This window comes from Rattus rattus, chromosome 1 (genome assembly GCF_011064425.1).
Source record: "Rattus rattus isolate New Zealand chromosome 1, Rrattus_CSIRO_v1, whole genome shotgun sequence".
Classification (NCBI taxonomy): Eukaryota; Metazoa; Chordata; class Mammalia; order Rodentia; family Muridae; genus Rattus; species Rattus rattus.
Window position 1 is genome coordinate 67,705,505 of NC_046154.1, and position 19,636 is coordinate 67,725,140.

Sequence of the window (19,636 nt, forward strand, 5' to 3'; positions counted from 1 at the left end):
CACATTCCAAATGTCTATGCCCTTCTATGCAGCTTGGTAACTGCATCCAATATTGCTGAGTATCTATTATGTACAAGTTCAGACATGATAAAATCATAGACCACAGCACCAATATTCTAGAGTGGATGCTGTCATAAAAGGAACTATAACAAGTCCAGACTCTGTGGAGGTGGTAACAAACATAGCCCAATGTTGAGGGCTACAGCTGGAGATGGCTTTAAGTAACATTGAGGAATCTGATTAGAGACCATGGTAGGGAGGGAACTGTAGGTGTCCTGGACCTCACATCACGACAGGAGGCCTAGTGACCATAATTTCATAGCACCAGAAAATGGCTCTGTAGCTGCCCAGGTGGTTGCTCAGCTTTAGAAAACCCTATTGTCTCTTGGTGATCTATGTGCTTGCTTTAGGAGCGAGCCACAGTGCTAAGCAAGATGCCTGGTATACTCTTAACATTCTATAAGCATTTCTTGAAATCAGCAAAGGAAGGAGGGAGGGAGTGAGGAAAGGAGGGAAGGAGGAATGGAGAGAAGGAAGAGGAGAGAAGGAGGAAGGAGAGAAGGAAGAGGAAGGGAAGGAGGAAGGAAGAGAGGAATAGAGGGAGGGAGTAAGGAGGAAGGAGGGAAGGAGGGAAGGAGGGAAGGGAGGAAGAACTATTGGCTAAAGGGAGAAGGAAGGAATAGGTAGAAGGAAATGCCATAAAGATAATTTCAAGCCAGGCAGAACTTTCAACATCACATTTGTCCTAATTTTTTAACTCCCAGATCTTGTTTAAAATCTTTCCACAACAATCAGAGAAAGAACTGGAAAGCTTGAAGGAGCTCGAGACCCCATATGTACAACAATGCCAAGCAACCAGAGCTTCCGGGGACTAAGCCACTACCTGAAGACTATACATGGACTGACCCTGGATTCTGACCTCATAGGTAGCAATGAATATCCTAGTAAGAGCACCAGTGGAAGGGGAAGCCCTGGGTCCTGCAAAGACTGAACCCCGAGTGAAGGGGATTGGTGGGGGGGAGGGGGGGAAGGGGGGGGGGGGGGGAGGGGAACACCCATAAGAAGGGGAGGGGGAGGGGTTAGGGGGATGTTGGCCCGGAAACTGGGAAAGGGAATAACACTCGAAATGTAAATAAGAAATACTCAAGTTAATAAAAAAAAAAATCTTTCCACAACAGCTAGAGATAAAAGTTCAAAATGAACTAAGTGGTTACCCAAGGATAGCACCTTTCATTCTCCTCTGTGGCTGCCTGTCTTGACACCAGAACATCTGGATGGCTTCCTCACCCAATGCATTCCTTGCCTTTGAGAGATGGTGTTGAGGGAGGGGAGGGTGGGGGTGGAGTGCTGCCTTTGGCTTGTCATCCACCTGTAGCATGGATGTTTACCCTATGTCTTCAAGATGCATTCACATGCCCTAAGGTTTACAGATGTTCTTATCTCTGCTTGGTAGCCAAAAGAGACAATGTGTTTAGGCAACACACGTCCAAGGTGTCCATCCTCCCCATGAGGAAAATGTTTATTATGACAAGCTAGTCCTCTCCCTGATAGACTCACAAGATACAATACTTGTGCTGAGAATTTATTAATTATCTTGGCCAGAGAAAAAGTTCCCTAGGCTTTCTTTACATGTTCCCCAGATGTTTACTATAAAGTGGGGTCCTGAACAATCACAACAGTTTCCCTTCAATCATTTTCTACTGGGATGGTGAATGCAGCTCACTACTAGAGCACTTTCCCAGCATGCACCAGGTCCTAGCTGTTATATTAAGAACAACTGAGTTTGTGTCCCTTTCTCTACCTAGCAACAAAAAAGGCTGTAACTATACATCTGGAATGAAAGTCACACATTCTGATTCTTAAAGATGAAGGGCCTCTTTGACATTCTTTCAACACACTCTTCTAGGCAGGGAGTGCTTGACTTCAGTGAGCACGTTCAACCCTGTCTAGTGTCACACAGGGAGAAAACAGAGGAACCAAGATTTGAAGTCCTAGTTCATTTACAAGATCTTTCACAAAGCAGGATGAACGCCCACGCTTGGGAACTCTGACACCCACAGCATAGGCGTCTTCTCACCTTTTCTAGGCTTCACCAAAATTGAGAGCTCAACCCAGCTGCAATTGGAGACTTGATTTGTAGCAAGGAAACAGCAAACAGTGTGATGACCGTGAGTGGATCTACTGTCACCCATGGTTCTAGTTATCTTTCCTGTTCCTAGGTAAAGCACTTATCACCTAGTATAATTTATTCTGATATTTCTATTTTTCTTTTAATATCCAAGCCCTCCCCTATTCATCTTCTACCTAGCCACCTACCTGTCATTTGTCTCAGTGACTAAAACTATGGAATTCCATTATGTAGCTCTTCTATTTTTAAAAAATGTTTCTTTTGAGGATTTAATACATGACTACAATGTATTTTCATGCTATCTATCCTCCATGTCCTCAACTCCTCCAATGTTCCCTAAATCCTCTTAAATTTATGCTTGATTCCTCTTTAACTATTATTGCGATATATACTGTATATATCCTACTGAGTTCAATTAGTATTGCTATATCTGGTGTATATGGTACAGGGCTGACTACTTGGGCACAGACAACCTATCGGAGCTTATTCCTCAAGAAAACTGATTTGCTTTCTCACAATATCTCTTCAACTAGGGGTGGTATCTTGTGTGCCCCTCCTCTATCCATGCTGGGATGTGGACAGTGTGGCTTTCTGTACTCTAATGCAAGCAATTAAATTGGTGAGAGTCCATTAAAGTATAAGTAGGAGGGTTTACCTTCTTTATCTTCCCTAAGAAGTTAAATGATATATTTTGGAGAGACTTTTCTTAGATGGTTTATAAAAACCATACAACCCCTGAGACACTGATCCAATCAATCACCAACAACTTTGGAAGCTTTTTTGGTGTTTTTCTGTTTTAAGACAGGGGCTCATGTAATCTAGGCTAGTCTTGAGTTAGCTGTGCAGCAAAGTATTATCTTGAATTCCTGATCCCCCTTGTGAGTACTAAGGAGTAAATAAGGAGTACCATGACCGATGACCTAGAGGCCCAATGGACCGTAGGGTAAGCTTAATTAATGTGCTGAAATAATGTCTCCAATATCACCTTGTACATTTACCACTTGGGCACAGCTGACCTTGACTATAAAACTACTCAGAAAAGTTATCCATGGGGTTCACAGTGATCCAAGACATTCACCACATTCATATCTTGATCCATGCCCCTGCTACATGGTGGACAGTGTCATTCCAAGAGCATTCCTTCTTTTCTTCATTATCTTATTTTAAAGATAGAAAATTCATGTTTTTATTAAGCAGCTACAGAGTTTTAACCTAGATACACATCAAAATTACTTAAAGAGCTTTTTAAAAAATCCTGATCCCCATAATTTTTTTATTTAATTGGTCTCTTTGATGCTTAAAGTTTGCAGTTTCCAAAGTTTTCTATGTCATTTTAAAGTCCAGCTAAGAGTAAAAACTACTTCCATAACAAAAGAAGAGATAAACCACACATGTCATATCAATTTACAGAAACACCATTTGGAAAAATTCAGTGTCTTTCCTGACAAATCTCCCAAAAAAGCTAGGAAGATGAGGAAATTACCTCAAGATAAAATAACCTACTTTCCAAAAGTTAAAATCACATTCTGACATTTCCTTTAGAATCAGGAATCAAGATTCAACCCCATTTCTATTCAAATTGTCCAAGAGTCTTAGCAGAACAAAGGGGCCAGAAAAGAAATAAAAAGTACCCAAATCAGAATGGAGGAAAAAAATAGCCTTTGGGTGTAGCATGATCTTTGATGTAAAATACCCTAAAGAATGCCACAAAAATATTTTACAACTAATTTGAAATTTCAGCAAAGTTACAAGAAACAAACCAAATATGAAGTCGATTGTGATATTATACAAAGGCAATAGACTATGTAGAAAGGCCAAAGGTCATATTTACAATAGAATGCAAAAATAAGATAATTAATTTGGTGAGAGATTTAAAAGGAATAAAACACTGATGAAATGAATTAAAGATGAAAAAAAGAAGCCCAAGAACATTCATATGGAAGGAGACCTGCTACTGCGAAGATGAGAAAAACCACTTAATAGGTTCAATTCAACCCCTCTCAAGCTTTAAGCATCATTTTGTTTTACATAAAGAGTAATAAAAATAAGTCTGAAGTCCATTTGGAACAGAAAAGAATCTGAAAGTGAAAACAATGCTGAGAAATAACAAAGCTGAAGGTGTCACACTTCCTGGGTCCCAGGTTTAAAACTGAAGTAATTAAAACAGTATGACACTAGTGTAAAGCCTTGTAGACCAGTCCAAAGCAACAGGTCATCAAGAACTAAGCTTATATATTTAGGGCTGCCTGCTCTTTAACAAGGGTACTAAAAATATACAATGGGAAAAGGATGGACTCTTCATCAAATGGCTTTAGTACGAGTATATGAAATGATATTCACATACTCATACTAAAGAATAAAATTGGAATCATCTTACACCATATGTAATAATAAATCTGAAAGTATGTTAAAGACTTGTACATGATACCTGGGATTATAAGCCCCCACCAAGATAATACAGAGGGAAAACTATATAAATCAGTTTTTAGGAACCATTTCTTGGAATTGCACCCAAACCATAGAGAACTGGAGTGAGGAACAGACAAATGGTGCTACCACTAGAAATTCTTCACAGCATACACCAAAGGCAAGGAGAGCAGGCAGCATCATTTGTAAACCACATCTAATGAGTGATTAGTACCCAAAACATGTATGATGTCCCTCGATTCAGCAGCAAAAAGCAACCTGATTAAAAGCGCATTTTTTGAATAGATATTTCTCAAAAGAAAACATAAAATGTCCAAAAGACATATGGAAAGACGTGAAACATTCTCATTGTCATGTACCTTGTCATCAAAGCTACCTGGTGCCGAGGAGCTGGCTCAGTGGTTAAAGCATCTGCCAGAAGAGCAGCAGACATGAGGATTGGAATTTGGATCCCCAAAACCTACATACATGCCATTGGGCATGGGTAGTCTGCCTGTAATGCCAGCACTTGGAAGGCAGAAACAGGAGATTTTCAGAGCAGCTGAATAGCTAGACTAGTCAGGTTAGTGAGCTTGGGCTCAACTGAAAGACCTAGCCTCAATAAATTCATGATTGAGGAAGACTCCCAACATCAACCTTGGACCTTCATATACACACGTAATCCCCACCACCACCTATCTGCATACACACACACAAACATGCATGCATACTCGACATACACACACACAAACATGCATGCATACTCGACACATATAGAAAAAATAATCAAAGCTACTGTGGGTATCATTTCATTCTTGATAGAATATTTTCCAAAATGAAAAAGATACATATGGTGATAATGGAGAATACTTTCTAACAAAATTTAACTTATACCCGTTATACAAATTAGTGAGTTTCACTAATTTACCAACTCCTCTATCCTTGTTCACTCTTTTGACCTCATTTTAGTCCCTTTCACCCTCTCCAATAGTCTGTCTTCTGCTTTCAGAGCCTTTCCCAATCTTAATTTGAGAAAAATATCCACGTTATATGACACCTATCTGTTTGTCTGCTTTTTCTGTTCTGAACATAACCAGTTGTATCCATTTTCTCATAAGGGATATTATTTCATTCTTCTTTATGACTATATAAAACTCCATTGCATATATTGCATGCATTCACATATGGATAAAATTATATACATATACACATACATATATAATTTCTTTTATTCATCTGTTGAGAGGCACCTAGACTGATTCTGTTACTGCTGCGATGAATTAAGTTGTGATAAACATGGTGTTCAGGCATAGCTTTTACATGACTTCACTGCTGTTGGATACATGCCCAGGAGTGGTAAACTGAGCAAAATGGAACCTCCATCCCATTTCCCAATGTGACTATACAAATTTGCATTCCCACCAATGGTGCAAGAACACATAGGTGTTCTTGAGAAGAGAATGCATGCATACTGCTGCTAAGAGTATAAGATGATACCCCACATGAAGAACAGCAAGTACATCCCTCAACTTAAAAAAAAATACATACTACACTGACAATTTTGTATGTAGACACTCATCGCTCAGTAGTGGAATCAAGATCACAGTGATATATCTGTACTGTCAGATTCACTGCAACATTGTTTATAATAGCTAATATGTAGAAACAACCTAAGGGTTCACTTATGACCAAAGGACTGATAAAATATGGTAGTTTCATACAACAGAATATTAGTCTGCCTTTAAATGAAGGGCATCTTGTGAATGGTAACATAGATGAACTATGAGGACACTATGTTAAATGCAGTAAACTAGTCATAAAGGATAGATACTGCATGATTTCAATGATGTGAGGTATGTAGAATAGTTTAATAGAAACAGAACTAAAATTTTCCATTAGCACAAAACAGAGAGAAGGAAAGTTACCATTCAATGTGTCCAGTTTGGGTAGGGCAATATCCATAAGTTCTAGATATCTGCTTTTGTATTAAATAAAAATTTTAATTGTCCTATTTTATCAGTGAACACTTGGGAGCCAGATGCCAGGGTGAAAGCCTGCTAGCTCAGAGAGGAAGAGAAAGCCACCAGCTGACCTTCCTCCTTAGCACCAGGAATGTTCCTTTCTCAAACAACTTTCACCAAACTCAATGCCCCTCCCTCCTACTTCCTGTGTATCTCCCTATCCATCCTCCTGATTCTGTCTTACTCTTTATGCTTTTTTCTTAATAATCCTATGTTCATTTCCTGTCAACTGGTTGCTTGCTCTGCTTCTTGACCTATGGTTGACTTTATTTAATCCTGTTTCCCATGGAAAGCTCTTGGATTAAGGGTGTGTGCTAAGGCTGAGCCACACTACAATTAAATAACAGGGAGGTTCACAGTGTGACCAAAGAACCTACCACATTCTACAGTGAAGATTCTCAATATATAAGGAAGTATAGGAAATGAATATACATTTTAATACTATGTACTAGATTAAAAGCAAACCATGAAACATCTAAGTATATCCTATGTGTTAAACACTAACAAAGGTAAAGGGAGAATTCTGCTCATAATTTAATTAGGAAACTAAGAAGATTCCCTAGTTAAATGCAGAAAGTGTAGAAAAGTATGCTTTACAGGATAAAAAGACGACACATATAAAAACAAATTACTTAATTTTGCTATTCTTGAAATTAGGAGGAATTATCTTATTTCCAACTACAATCAGTACAAACTGATAAAATCTTAACTGGTTTATTTCTAAGGGTTTCTTTCCCTTCGGGGGTTCTAGCTCTACTTATACCTCCTAATTTACCTGACACATAGAGCACAATAAATATTTATTGGATGTATGAATTAAAATTGAGAGGAAATAAAAAATTTATAAGGTCTATTGAACAAACCAAATAAGGAATTCTCACATACACTGGGGGAGGAAATGCAAAACTAAGAGTTAGAGATTTCCAAATACAACAAGTAAAGGTTTAGACCAAGCATATTTCTCAACTACCTTTTATTCCAACAAACTGGTTTATGGGATAAACCAGACCATAAATTGGCCCTAAACATTCAGTCATTATCCTTTGTGCATGCCTCCTGAAAGGAGATCAGATCTTGGAACAATGTACTCAAGATATATGGCCTGGAATATTAGAAGTCCTGGTAATATGTTTAGAGTAGGCATCAACCCAAAAAAGTGAGAGGAAGCCAGCCTCAAACCTCTTAAACATATGTCCTCAAATGAGCAATCTCTGCTCATAGACTGAAAAGACCACCTTATACAAATAGCACGTGGTACTCTGAATGTGTGTGTCTTTCTTTTAAAAAAAAGACTAAAACATTTTTGAAGGAAAACAAGATAACCACGTACAACATTAGATGAAGAATAGCAGATAGATCTTGCTTCAGAGTTCATGGGAGCTGCGGACTTTAAAATCTTAAAATGAGTCCCAGGAGCCTTAACTGGACATCATGATGAAGATGATGCCATTTAAAAACAAACAAGCCAAGAGTATGCATTTAAAAAGCCAATTCTTATTGTTGAAATTTTTTCTTTTGGTATTTACTACTGTATGTATGGTAAAAGAAAAACTGGTTACCAACTTAAATTCTAAATTTATGTAAGTATCAATATTTTCATGGTAGAAAATCTGTGTTTACATTTAGTTTTGTGGTAGAGCAAAGCGCAATCCTGGCCTGGGTTCCCAGCTCCAGAAAAATAAATAAATAAATAAATAAATAAATAAAAAAAATAAAAGGATCTTTTAAAAAAAATCTGTGTTTCATAAATTCAAAGAATCCAGCTTATTTTCCCTAGCATAATTACCATAAAATAGGTTTAAAATAATCTTCCCCATTCCTATGGAACAAGACTCCTTGGAGCTATTTATCTTAATTTTTCTGTGTTTATGCTGACATCATTCTGGCAGCACATCTCTTTGGAATAATACAATAATCTTATCATTTTTAGGCACTCCCCATAATGTGGTGATGATTTTTATCTCTTGTTCATCTGATAATTTTGTCCAACTCAAACATTCAATTGAAAATGTCTTAACTTTTGAAAAGTATTGTAACTCTTTATAAGTAGATATATTCCTATTGTCTATCTTCATCTACCTATCTATCATCTATCATCTATTCATCGTCTATCCAATATATCACTCAAGTCCATTATCCAATCAGGATTTAGTAAATATACTCTCATTGTGACAACTGATATGTAGAATTGACCTATTCATCCATAGATTAATCAATTTATTGGGTTAATTTGGTATTTCAGAAAATTTAAAAAAAACTCTCAAAAGATGTTTACATCTTTTTAAACTAACTGTCCAAAGGTTTTCTTTGTTCTTAAGAACATACAACTATTTGATTTGACCTACTGCCATCTCCAATGAGGTGCAGGTTCCCTCTTTACCTCGGACTTGGTGTGGACCTAACCCAGTGGTACCGATGATGTGACTCATAGTATTAAATGCCATAGGCATCTGGGACTCCTTGTGGGCAAAATTAAGTGACCTAAATGAAGATAAATCTGGAGTTCTCAGAGATGGATATGTACTATCCAATTTAAAGGAAAAGCAGGAAGATGAATTCACTATAAACATTTCATCATAGTTTGTGAGAAGGGTAAAGAACTGGAGAGAAAAGAAGGTTTCCAAGGTAGTTGGATCATTGCTTAATTTACTGGAAGTAAAATAAAGTACCACCACCAAGTACAAGAGAAAAATAACAACAAATATTATGTTTCACTTGGTGATATAAGATAAGCAGTAGCTACATTATCGGAATCACTCAGTGAAACTGTATCTAATCATACAGAAATCAGTAAAGGTCATAGGGTCAAACAAAGGTCCCAAGAAAAAGTAACTCTGACTACTCCAATACCTCATACTAAGCAAATCCAGTCCATCTAGAAGGTAACAGGAAGAAGCCAGGAAAGGTTTGTATTCGGCCAGCATCTTCCAGTGCCTGGCTTTTTCAGCATTAAGCTCTGATTGTTGGCTGAAGACTTTATTTTTGGCTTGGCCTGTGCTGATTTCCCTTTCCATGTAATCATCAAGTGAACACTTGGAATATTCTCCACACAGGTTGAAGAAGGCTTTTACCAAGCGTTCAACCTGCTGGAGGGCACTATTAACTCCAAAAACTTAGAGTTTGCCATCTATTCCATAAAATCTGGAAAATCTACCTCCATTTATAATTTATCATGCTGGAAGTAGAATAATTATTACTGATAGTCATAGAAAATTCCCACTTGGAGGTGACCTAAGAGATCATATGGCTAGGGTTAAAATATGTAATTCACAAGGTGACTTACTTGGATTTATTTGGCCTGACTTTGAACACTGCCCATGTCTCACTCACTGTCCTCTAAGGAGAGATACACTTAAAACGTCTCGTCTTTTCACATTGAAAGGTGAGTGAGCTGAATCAAGATGCTTAAATTTGGAAGGGAGAGTTGAGAGAGGACTCGATAATTACTTTGTCATTTTAAAAACAAATAAAAAAGTCAGATGTCCACTTATGAGAGACTATGATTACAGTCTTAGTTCCTTGTCTTCTAAACACCTCATGCTTTTCCTGCTCCATCTTTCTCTCCCAAAGACTCTTAGTTTGGATAACGGGAGACTAGCAAATAAAGGTTTGAGAAGCAGGCTGGGACATATTGATCACATACCTCCCCCCACAGAAAGAGAGAGGAGAGAGAAAACAGAGAGAGATATATGTTCAGGGAAATACATCTAGTATAGTTTGTTGGAGAATTAGGAAAATGTGGAGCAGAAGTGCATTGCTTACATAGAAACAGATTAAGTCAGTGTAGATTAGTGAGCACCTATCTTCCCAAGTAGGTAGTCAAGCACATCCAAAGTCCTTAGACCCATCTCACCAAGCTTCGTCTTTATCTCATGATTTCACTGAAATATAGTGGTTGTTACAGAGCATTATTGTGGCACTGGATACATGATACACTAAACAGGGCTTCAGTGGGATGATACACTATGTCATAATATGAGAGTATTTTCAGAGCCACTTTGTATCTTTAAATTGCCTTGGATATGTAGGTCCCACAGAAACAATTTACCCTAAGAGATAATTCAATCTCAGTTTCCCTCTTCGTAAAAATCTATAGTTGGCCAATTTATGCCACCAGGCCATACTAGGCTAATTAAGGTTCCGTTGTGGGGTTCTCTTCTCAGGAATCCATCTTTAATCACAGATGGAATCACTGAGCCAACCGCTATGTTGCTTATCTCAAGAGGTGCAATATCTGAATAGTTTAGCATAAATGTATCCTCATAACACCGGTAAACATGCATGACTGAGTTTCACATGCCTTCCTTACTCGACTATTTGCTGAATAACAGAATCTGACTTGTGATTTAAAAGTTTTCCCTCCACTTCCTTTTGGTCTCACTCATTTAAAGTTTCCAATAACATATCACTGGAGCAATAGGAAAATTCTCACCCCTTCTTAGTTCTCTGAGTACCATGTTTTGGCTCATTCTCATCGAATAGTCAAAGATGCTAATTTACCCTAGAAAGAAAAACACCTAGATAACAGGCACATTCCAAATTTGCACATTTTGCTGGCACTGATGTCAGATTATTATCAGTTATGTTATCAGCATGTAGCATCATGTATTGTAAATTTAGTGAGCTTTATGTTTAAGATTAAGAAAACAGGTGAATCACAAGTTGGAAAAAAAAAGTCTTTTCTGTCCTTTCTATGTTCTGGTTGACAGCAGCTAGGATCAAAAGAAGAGAAACTTGTCAGTGGAGATGATCTGATGAACCCAGTCAATTACAACAGTGGACAAATGACAGGACTGGTTTTGTGTCTGGCAAAGTATGTCTTGAGTATTTTTATACATTTCGGTTGTGTTTTTCCTTATGGGTGTTCCTCCCAACAATAGGCACTGGGGTTCTATGAAAAACCCATTAGAGCCAAAAGTTGGGTTCCATTTGTTGGTCTGTTTGGTTGGCATTTTTATGGGGTCTGATCTCAAGATCTAGCAAAATCCAGGTGCCAAATTAGGGTTCTTTTGCCTAGTTTCTCCTAGTTTCTCTCTTACAATTATGAAGACCCATGTGAGAAAGGGATGAATAGCACTCACACCCCTGATCTCAAGATATATATGAGATCCTATATATATATATATGAGATCATATACATATGATGATATATATCTGATACTTTCTCCAACTTGCATCTCATACTTTCACTGTATGTTTATGAAATATAAAAGTATGAAAGGCAGGAGTCATAAGATGCTGGCAACATGCAGACATAACCAGCTAGGCACCCAGGGAAAAACTGAGGAACATCTGCTGACAGCTGTCAGAAAACACTGAATATATCCAACTACGATAGCATGTACAAAAGGGAGCTATACAGAGGGAATGTCTGTTATGACTGGAGAATTGGCTCAGTTTTGGAGCGCTCCCTGCTCTGAGGGAGAAGGAGCAGAGGGGCTCAGAAAAATCAGTGCTGTGTTTCAGTAATATTTCAAAGGGCAGAAAAAGAGAAGAGAGCCAAACAAAAGATACCCAGCACCACTGGCAGGGAGGAGAGACACTAGGGAAACCCTCTTTGGTACTTGGCATTTGGCTAGAGCAGCCCTGGATGCCATTTAAAATAGACCCCTGTTAAGTCAGCCACTTGGTGGTCTGAGACCCTCTGTAAACCACACTCCCAGAAAACTCCAAAGAAGTTTCACAGGACTGCACACTGAAAGGCTAGCCAGCAGAACAGCTCTAGTTACTGAGGAAGAAACTCTCAGCAGTGTGCAGTACTCAGCAGAGTAGAAGTCTTAAAAGAGCTGGAGTCAACAGGAACATGAGCTGAAGGTTTACTTGGTCTGAGGGACGTAAAGAAGGCTGGCACAGGGACTAGGTCAACATTTGCAACCCAGCCAATGAAGACTAGATGAGTATATATGACCCGAACTATAATAGAGATACCTGGGGGGTAAGTCCAGAATTTGCAAGTGGTCTCCTGAAGGACCACTAAGAATTGTAACTAGCACTTTTGACTCTTATTTCTGAAGGCTTGATATCTGTAGTCTGATCTTCCAGAGGTCAGCCCAGTTGACAATATGAATGAGTACTACACAGAGGCATGAATTGCATCATAGACAAACCAACGGGAGGCAAAGAGGTATGACACATACACCTAGCATCATCCCAGGAGGGAATACCCAGAGACTGGAAGCAGAAAGTAGGCAGACAGCATCCACACCTATCCCCCACCTAGCCCTTCTCGCATTTATTCCTCCTTTACTTTGTACCCAATAGGAATTGGCCAGGCCAGCTCTGTCCTTCTCTGTGCTTGTTCTCTCTCTGGGTCTTTCCCTACCCCTCACTCTTTCCTTCTTCTATTTCCCTTGCATAGGCTTTCCTAAGCCACACGGCCTAACTTCTGTGTCTCAGCCTCCTGGGAGCGTAGATTGTTTAACTGTATTAACTTATCTGATCTCATGTCTTTCCATCTCTTTTCAATCTTTACCCAAAAGGCACTATGCCCTCCCCATCCCTTCTATTCTCACATCTATGTACATTTCCGTTCTCTTCTTTTGTTCTTATATACCTAATACAAATCACTTATCTTGGTCTGCTGAGTTTTTCTTCTGTTCTTACACATGCCAACTAATATTTTACTGTGCATAGGACTATCCTTGTTTATTTATTTATTAAAATCATTGATGTTTTAAGGATTATTATTTTTTATTTGGCTATTAGTGTACATACATAGTAAATCTACTCTTTAATAATGACTAGTTTTACAGAAGTATTCTATTCTCTAGGGAGATCTGGGGAACAAAACCTGGTACCCTGAATACCAGTCTAGCAGAGGAAACATCTCAACCCTGCTATAACCTCATCCCTCTTGAACATTGCTGACACTCCTGATGAGAACTAAAAATAATTGAAGAAAAGGATTTGAACTGATAGCCTAACCCCACACATATAAGACTCAATGCAAAACTCACAAGAAACATGAAGAACCATGGTAACATGATACCCCCAAAACATCACTAACCTCACATTAATGGCTCCAGTGGGAGTAAACTAGTGGGGGGAAAGCACAAAAAAAATTCAAAAGAATGTTAGGAAAAATCAAAGAGAACACAAACTCTCAAAGAGCACAAACATCTGTGTAAAATAAGGAGGTCAATACAGGACATGAGACTGAAATTGAGTAATGTGAAATACGAAGAAAAATACACTGAAAATGGAAAACTCAACACACCAAACAAAAGGCACCATCGGAAGTCTGGCCAACAGCAAAGGTCAAGGAGACGAAAGAATATCAGTGCATAAGGGCACGGTGGGGGAACTGGGAAACTCCAAGACACTGGTAAAGACAGATGTATTTAAATGTGCAATAGAACTCACAAGACCTATAGAACACTATGAAAAGTCAAATCTATAGAGCATGGACACAAGAGAGGAATTTCTGTCTGAAGACATAGAAAACATTTTATATCTCTCCACCTTACTGAAAAGAGATCATTTTCATATATAATGTATTCTAATTATAGTTTCCCTCCCCTCTCTCCTCTGCCCCTTCCAGGTCCACCCTACTTCCTCCACTCTCTTTCTGTCTCTCCTTAGAAAACAACAGGCTTCTAAGAGATAACAATAACACATAAAATAATATATAGTACGATAAAACAAAACTATCATATAAAAGTTGGACAAGACAGACCAACAGAAAGAAAAGAGTCCAAGAGAAGGCATGAGGATCAAGACCCACTTGTTTACACACTTAGGAATCCCATAAAGATACTAAACTACAAGCCATAATATGATATGATATGATATGATATGATATAATATAATATAGACAGAAGACCCTGTACAACCCTATGCAAGCCCTGTGCATACTGGCTCAGTTTCTGTGAGTTCAGATAAAATTTGCTAAGTTGATTTAGAGGGTCTTAAATCCCAATTTTAGAGAAAGAGATTCTCATTGAGGTTCAGGGGGTGTTTAACACACCAAAGATATGAGAGCAGAAAAGCCCCCCTCCAGCCTGCCTTCAGCATGTTATAGCTAAAACACTCTCCAAACAAAAAAATGCATGCTGAAAGCTGTAAGGGAAAAAGAAACACTGTCACACACACAAAGGCAGGTCTTAAGAATTTTCTCTCTCTTTCCCTTTCTCCCTTTCTTTCTTTCTTTCTTTCTTTCTTTCTTTCTTTCTTTCTTTCTTTCTTTCTTTCTTTCTTTTTTTCTTTCTTTCTTTCTTCCTTCTTCCTTCCTTCCTTCCTTCCTTCCTTCCTTCCTTCCTTCCTTTCTTTCTTTCTTTCTTTCTTTCTTTCTTTCTTCCTCCCTCCCTCCCTCCCTCCCTCTCTTCTTTCTTTCTTTCTTTCTTTCTTTCTTTCTTTCTTTCTTTCTTTTTTCTTTCTTTCTTTCTTTCTTTCTTTCTTTCTTTCTTTGAAAGAATATTGAACATTTATTCCTGAAAAGATAGCAAAGTTTGGAGGTGAATTTGTCAATCACAGAAAGGCCAGCTAGAGTTAGACAACATCTCTCACCCCAAATATAATTCTACTTTAGAAGCCCATTTGGCAACAAGCCTACCCATCCACTGAGCTTCCAGTGATGTTCTAGTTCATCTATTTTCTTAGTGAATGGACAGACTGTCAGAGATCAATAGGCATTAGATTTGGGATTTATCCCAGTTGGTAGAGCACTTGCCTGGCATGTGGGACCAAGGTTTGATCACTAGTGAAGAAAACAAACCAAAAATTTATTAATGAGAAGTATATTAAATACCTAGGAGTAAGAGATGGTATTGTAAAATAAGTTACATTTTTAAAACTATTTCTAATATCATTGGAGAAATAAGAAGACCTAGAACAAAATAAAGACAATTAAAAGAACAATCAACTTAACTAATGAAAATATTGTAAAATTGTAAGCATAATTAAGAAATGATTACACTACAGATAGAAAAGTGTTTATTGGCATAGGAGATAAAATATCTGTAGAGTGTTGTAACTGGGTAGAGAAAGATACAGGGAAGTTTTGGAGTATTGGGAGTAGAGATGCTTGGCAACTTATTATATGGTTGTTATTTAAAAAGAAATAAACAATTAAGACAAGAACTAACACAAATGCTTATTAAGTTACTTCATAGAACAGAAAAGGAAGGAATTGTATCAATCTCTTGCTTTATGAAGCCAATATTGTCCAGATAAAAAACCATAAAAGCTACAGCAGAAATAAAATTACAGGATAAACTCCCCGATAAACATGTATGAAAAAGTTCTTAATAAAATATTTGCAAAGAGAATCTATGATCATATTAAAAAGATTATTCAGTCAGATCAAGTTGGCTTTATCTAGAGATGCAGGGATTACACAACCTGTATGTCATTAAATTATATCATACAAATGTGTGTAAATGGATATCACATTCTCTCAAGCTATATAGAAAAGGCTTCTGACATAACTCAGTTTCCCTTCATGAAACTATAAGAAATTTACCTCAAGACAGGAAAGGTTCTATATAAATCCTAACACTAAACTTAATAGGTAAAAACTCAAGCATTGCCACTCAACTCACAAACAAGACAAGACAAGACAAGTCTTTCTCCACTGGTATAAAACGTCATACTTAAAGTCTCGGCCATGGGGATAAGACAAAAAGAGAAAATAAAGCTAGAGCACTCCTGAGTATTTACCTAAAGTGTTCAAGTCAATATATCAGAGACAGGTGCACATCAAAGCTTACTGGAGCACCAGCCACTAAGTTGTGAAACAAACTTCAGTGCCCAACAATGGAGGAACAGATAAAGAACACGTATAATGCAATGTTTGCAGTCAAAAGGAATAGTTAGGTCTTTTTTCAGGAAAATGTATGCAACTGGGCTTAATCCCATTTGTCTTAGAAAGACAACTATGGTATATTTTAATTTCACCGTTATTCCCATGGTTTATGCAGATGCACAAACCTATCTGTGTACATAAAATGAGAAAGTAGGAGTAAACTGTCTAAGGTAGAAAGGGCACTTACGAGAGTAAAGGGCCAAAAAGGACAGTGGGGTGCTATGCAGAGAATGTGCTCAGCACACAATGGATACTTGCATGAAGCCTTTTTAAGTTAAAACCTAAAAATGTCTAGGAGAATCCTTGTACATATGCGTTCTTCTGCCCCACTCTCTGTTGCTCGGTGACGTTGACCAAACGTTCCTTCTTCGTCCTGCCTTTAACACTTTTCATTGTCAAATAAAATCTTTCATTAAAAAACACTGCTGTGGTACTTTATATTTTATAGTTTGGAGACAAGTCTAGTCATAAGACCACACAGCTCAGAAAGCAGCTTTGAGTTCTTATTACTCTTAGTAAAAAAAACTTTCCATTCTAAGGCCCCAGGCTTTTTCCAGTCTGCCTAGAAGCCATTGGCAACCTCTGTCTCTGGGTTATCTCTCTCCATAGTCATGCCACAGTTTCTGCTGATGTTTCTATCTTTCTAAACCTTCTTATATTAAAATCCGTCATTTACTGAACTCAACAGCCTTAAGAACTATCTTCTACTAGAAAGCCTATAACAGCAAAGCCAACATATCACTCATTGGCAAACTGTCTGGTAACTGGAATGTTGAGGTTATTATTATCTCCATAACTCACACATTCTACAAGGAGTTCCATATCTTAACTAGTGAGTCTAGAACCATTTCAAATAATAACTTGTTCTTCCAGACCTTACATAAAAACAATGGAATTTTCTTGAGACATTATATTTGTTTGTTGGTTATATAACAGTATCTAAATACCTAGAGACAGTCATAATGACTCAAAGCCTCTAAAATGGAATTTATTGTGTCTTCCTTTCCTTTCCCTTCCGTCATTTTCTTTATGAACAACGCGATGTTTTGCATAATCCCATTCACAAATCCTTGATTCAATCTAGGTATCTCTGACTCTTAAAGTCCCCAATGGGGACAGGACTTACTTGCTGCTCAGGCAGCGTCTCAGGGAATAGGAGGCACCTCCGCCACAGGTGCGGGAACACTCACTCCAAGGGCCCCAGGCATCCCAGAGGCCTTCACGGTCTTCCTCTGAGCGTGCAGTCCTGGAACTCTGCAAGAAATGAGAAGATGACTGATCAGCATCATGTCCCCTTCCTCCCCTTACACATTCATCCTAACCTTGGGTGCCTGTCTCTCCATGACAGTCACACTCAAAAGGAAAGTCTATGTCTGATTCTTCTTCTCACTTTAATAGTACATGTCTATTTGATTAGATGGGTATTTGAGTTTTATGGCCACTGGGCAATGACCTAAGGTAAATGATCACACTCATAGACCAATTGGAAAATAAAGTTGAAAGAAGAGATATCTAAGTGAGAGGGAGACAGAGTGCACTGAGGTCACCTTGCTTGGCATTTATGTACTCTCTATCCTACACAGGTACTGATGCTCCTTGAGGTTAGACATGGACACACCAGCACAGCTTCCCAAACCCAACCACAGCATACACAACTGACTTCTTTTATGAGATGATTTCATTCTCAGGTTGCCAATACATTAATTGGAACAAATGGATTGGTTTGCTCTGAGCTTCTCAGGAGGAAGAACATCTGCTGTAAAGGCAACTGCTGTCATATTCCAGTCTTCGTGTTGTACCTCACAGTCCTTACAAATGTTTGTCCTGTAGTTTCTAGCAAAAGCTTCAGCACTAGAAAGTCAGAGTTTGGGTATGGATTCTATGCCCTACTGCCTTTAATCAAATAACTTATAAATCATAAGTGCCTTCCTTAATTTCCTTCTTTACCAAATAGGGATAACATTATAGTCAGGCCACCACACACACACACACACACACACACACACACACACACACACACACACACACACACACACACACACACACACCAATACCCTATCTAGGTGATTAGCTGAATGGTTTCAACTTAAGATTAGTGCTGGCGTAAAATATTCATTTTGTTTTCTGCAGCAATGTAAATAGGGTTATAACTGGCACATGCTTAACTTCCAGTCCTAAATCATTGAAAGGGGAGCTAGGATGTCCAGGGTTGTAAGCCAAAAATATGATCTATTTAGCACATAGTGGGAGGATATCCTAGTTCCTGGTCCTCCTGCCTCCAGAAACTTCTACATAGATTCTTTATGGCTGTTTTCTTATCCTAAAAAAGTGAATACTAAAAATAGCTTATATTAATGAATCACCGAGAGGATTAAAAGCTAATTCATGGGCAAAAGGAAACCAAAGTAGGAACAACCCCATTCCCATGCAAAGATGGATGCTCACACAATGTAAAAGAAGCATGCAACGGGATGTTGCAGTCAGCCTTCAAAAGAAACTGTCATGCATGGAACAACATGGGTGAGTCTTGAAGACATTATTCTATGTGAACAAGCTAGGGACAGCAGGACATACACTGAGTGATTCCAATCACACAAGGTACTGTAGGTGGCCATATTCTAGACACAGATAATAGAAGAGTAGTTATTAAGGACTGGGACAGAGGACCCTTAGAGTTGATGTTTTTAGTAGGTATAGAATTTCCATTCAGAAAGGTGAAAGTGTTCTACAGATGGATGGTGATGTTTGTTGCATTAATAATGTGAATATTCTTGATGCCACCAAATTGTGTGCACTTAAAAGTGGTTAAAATGGTCAATTTTAAGAACATTTTTGCAACAAGTATATATTAAAAGACACTTAGGGCCTAAATAAAAAAACTCATTTAAGCCTTGTTCCTAGTTTTATTTAACGTTATTTGCTTCATATTCACACCGTTTCTCCACACTGTTGGGCATCGTAAGGTACAGGAAATATGCATGTAAGGTTGGCAGAATTGTTTCTGTTGAGTGTAGCTGAGGCACTGTACTCTGCTGGCATTATTTCCCTGCAATCCCTGGCTTCTCACAATAGTGTCCTGAAACCACCTGCATCACTGCATTTCTTTGGTTTCTGCCAGAACTTGGAGTCATACAGCATGGGTGACAGAACCCCATCAGTAACCTCACAGTCTGTTTACTTCCTGAAGAATTGAATTTCAATGTCCGGTGAGTGCAATAGGGACACTCAGAGTCACTAGATTAGCTAATGAGAGAGGAGTTCACAGACTCATGCTCCTGA

At 38.3% G+C, this 19,636-nt stretch overlaps 1 protein-coding gene across 1 annotated transcript in view; it reads right to left on the reverse strand.

The window, feature by feature from the left end:
* LOC116893691 (ADAMTS-like protein 1) overlaps nucleotides 1-19,396 on the reverse strand; it is a 179,309-nt gene extending 159,913 nt beyond the window's left edge. The window contains exons 1-2 of the mRNA XM_032895441.1: nucleotides 19,292-19,396; nucleotides 17,484-17,611 (exon numbers count right to left, since the gene is read on the reverse strand). Coding sequence (XP_032751332.1) covers nucleotides 17,484-17,611; nucleotides 19,292-19,396 — 233 coding nt within the window. The remainder of the gene's footprint in view (nucleotides 1-17,483; nucleotides 17,612-19,291) is intronic.
* Nucleotides 19,397-19,636: the final 240 nt, after the last annotated feature.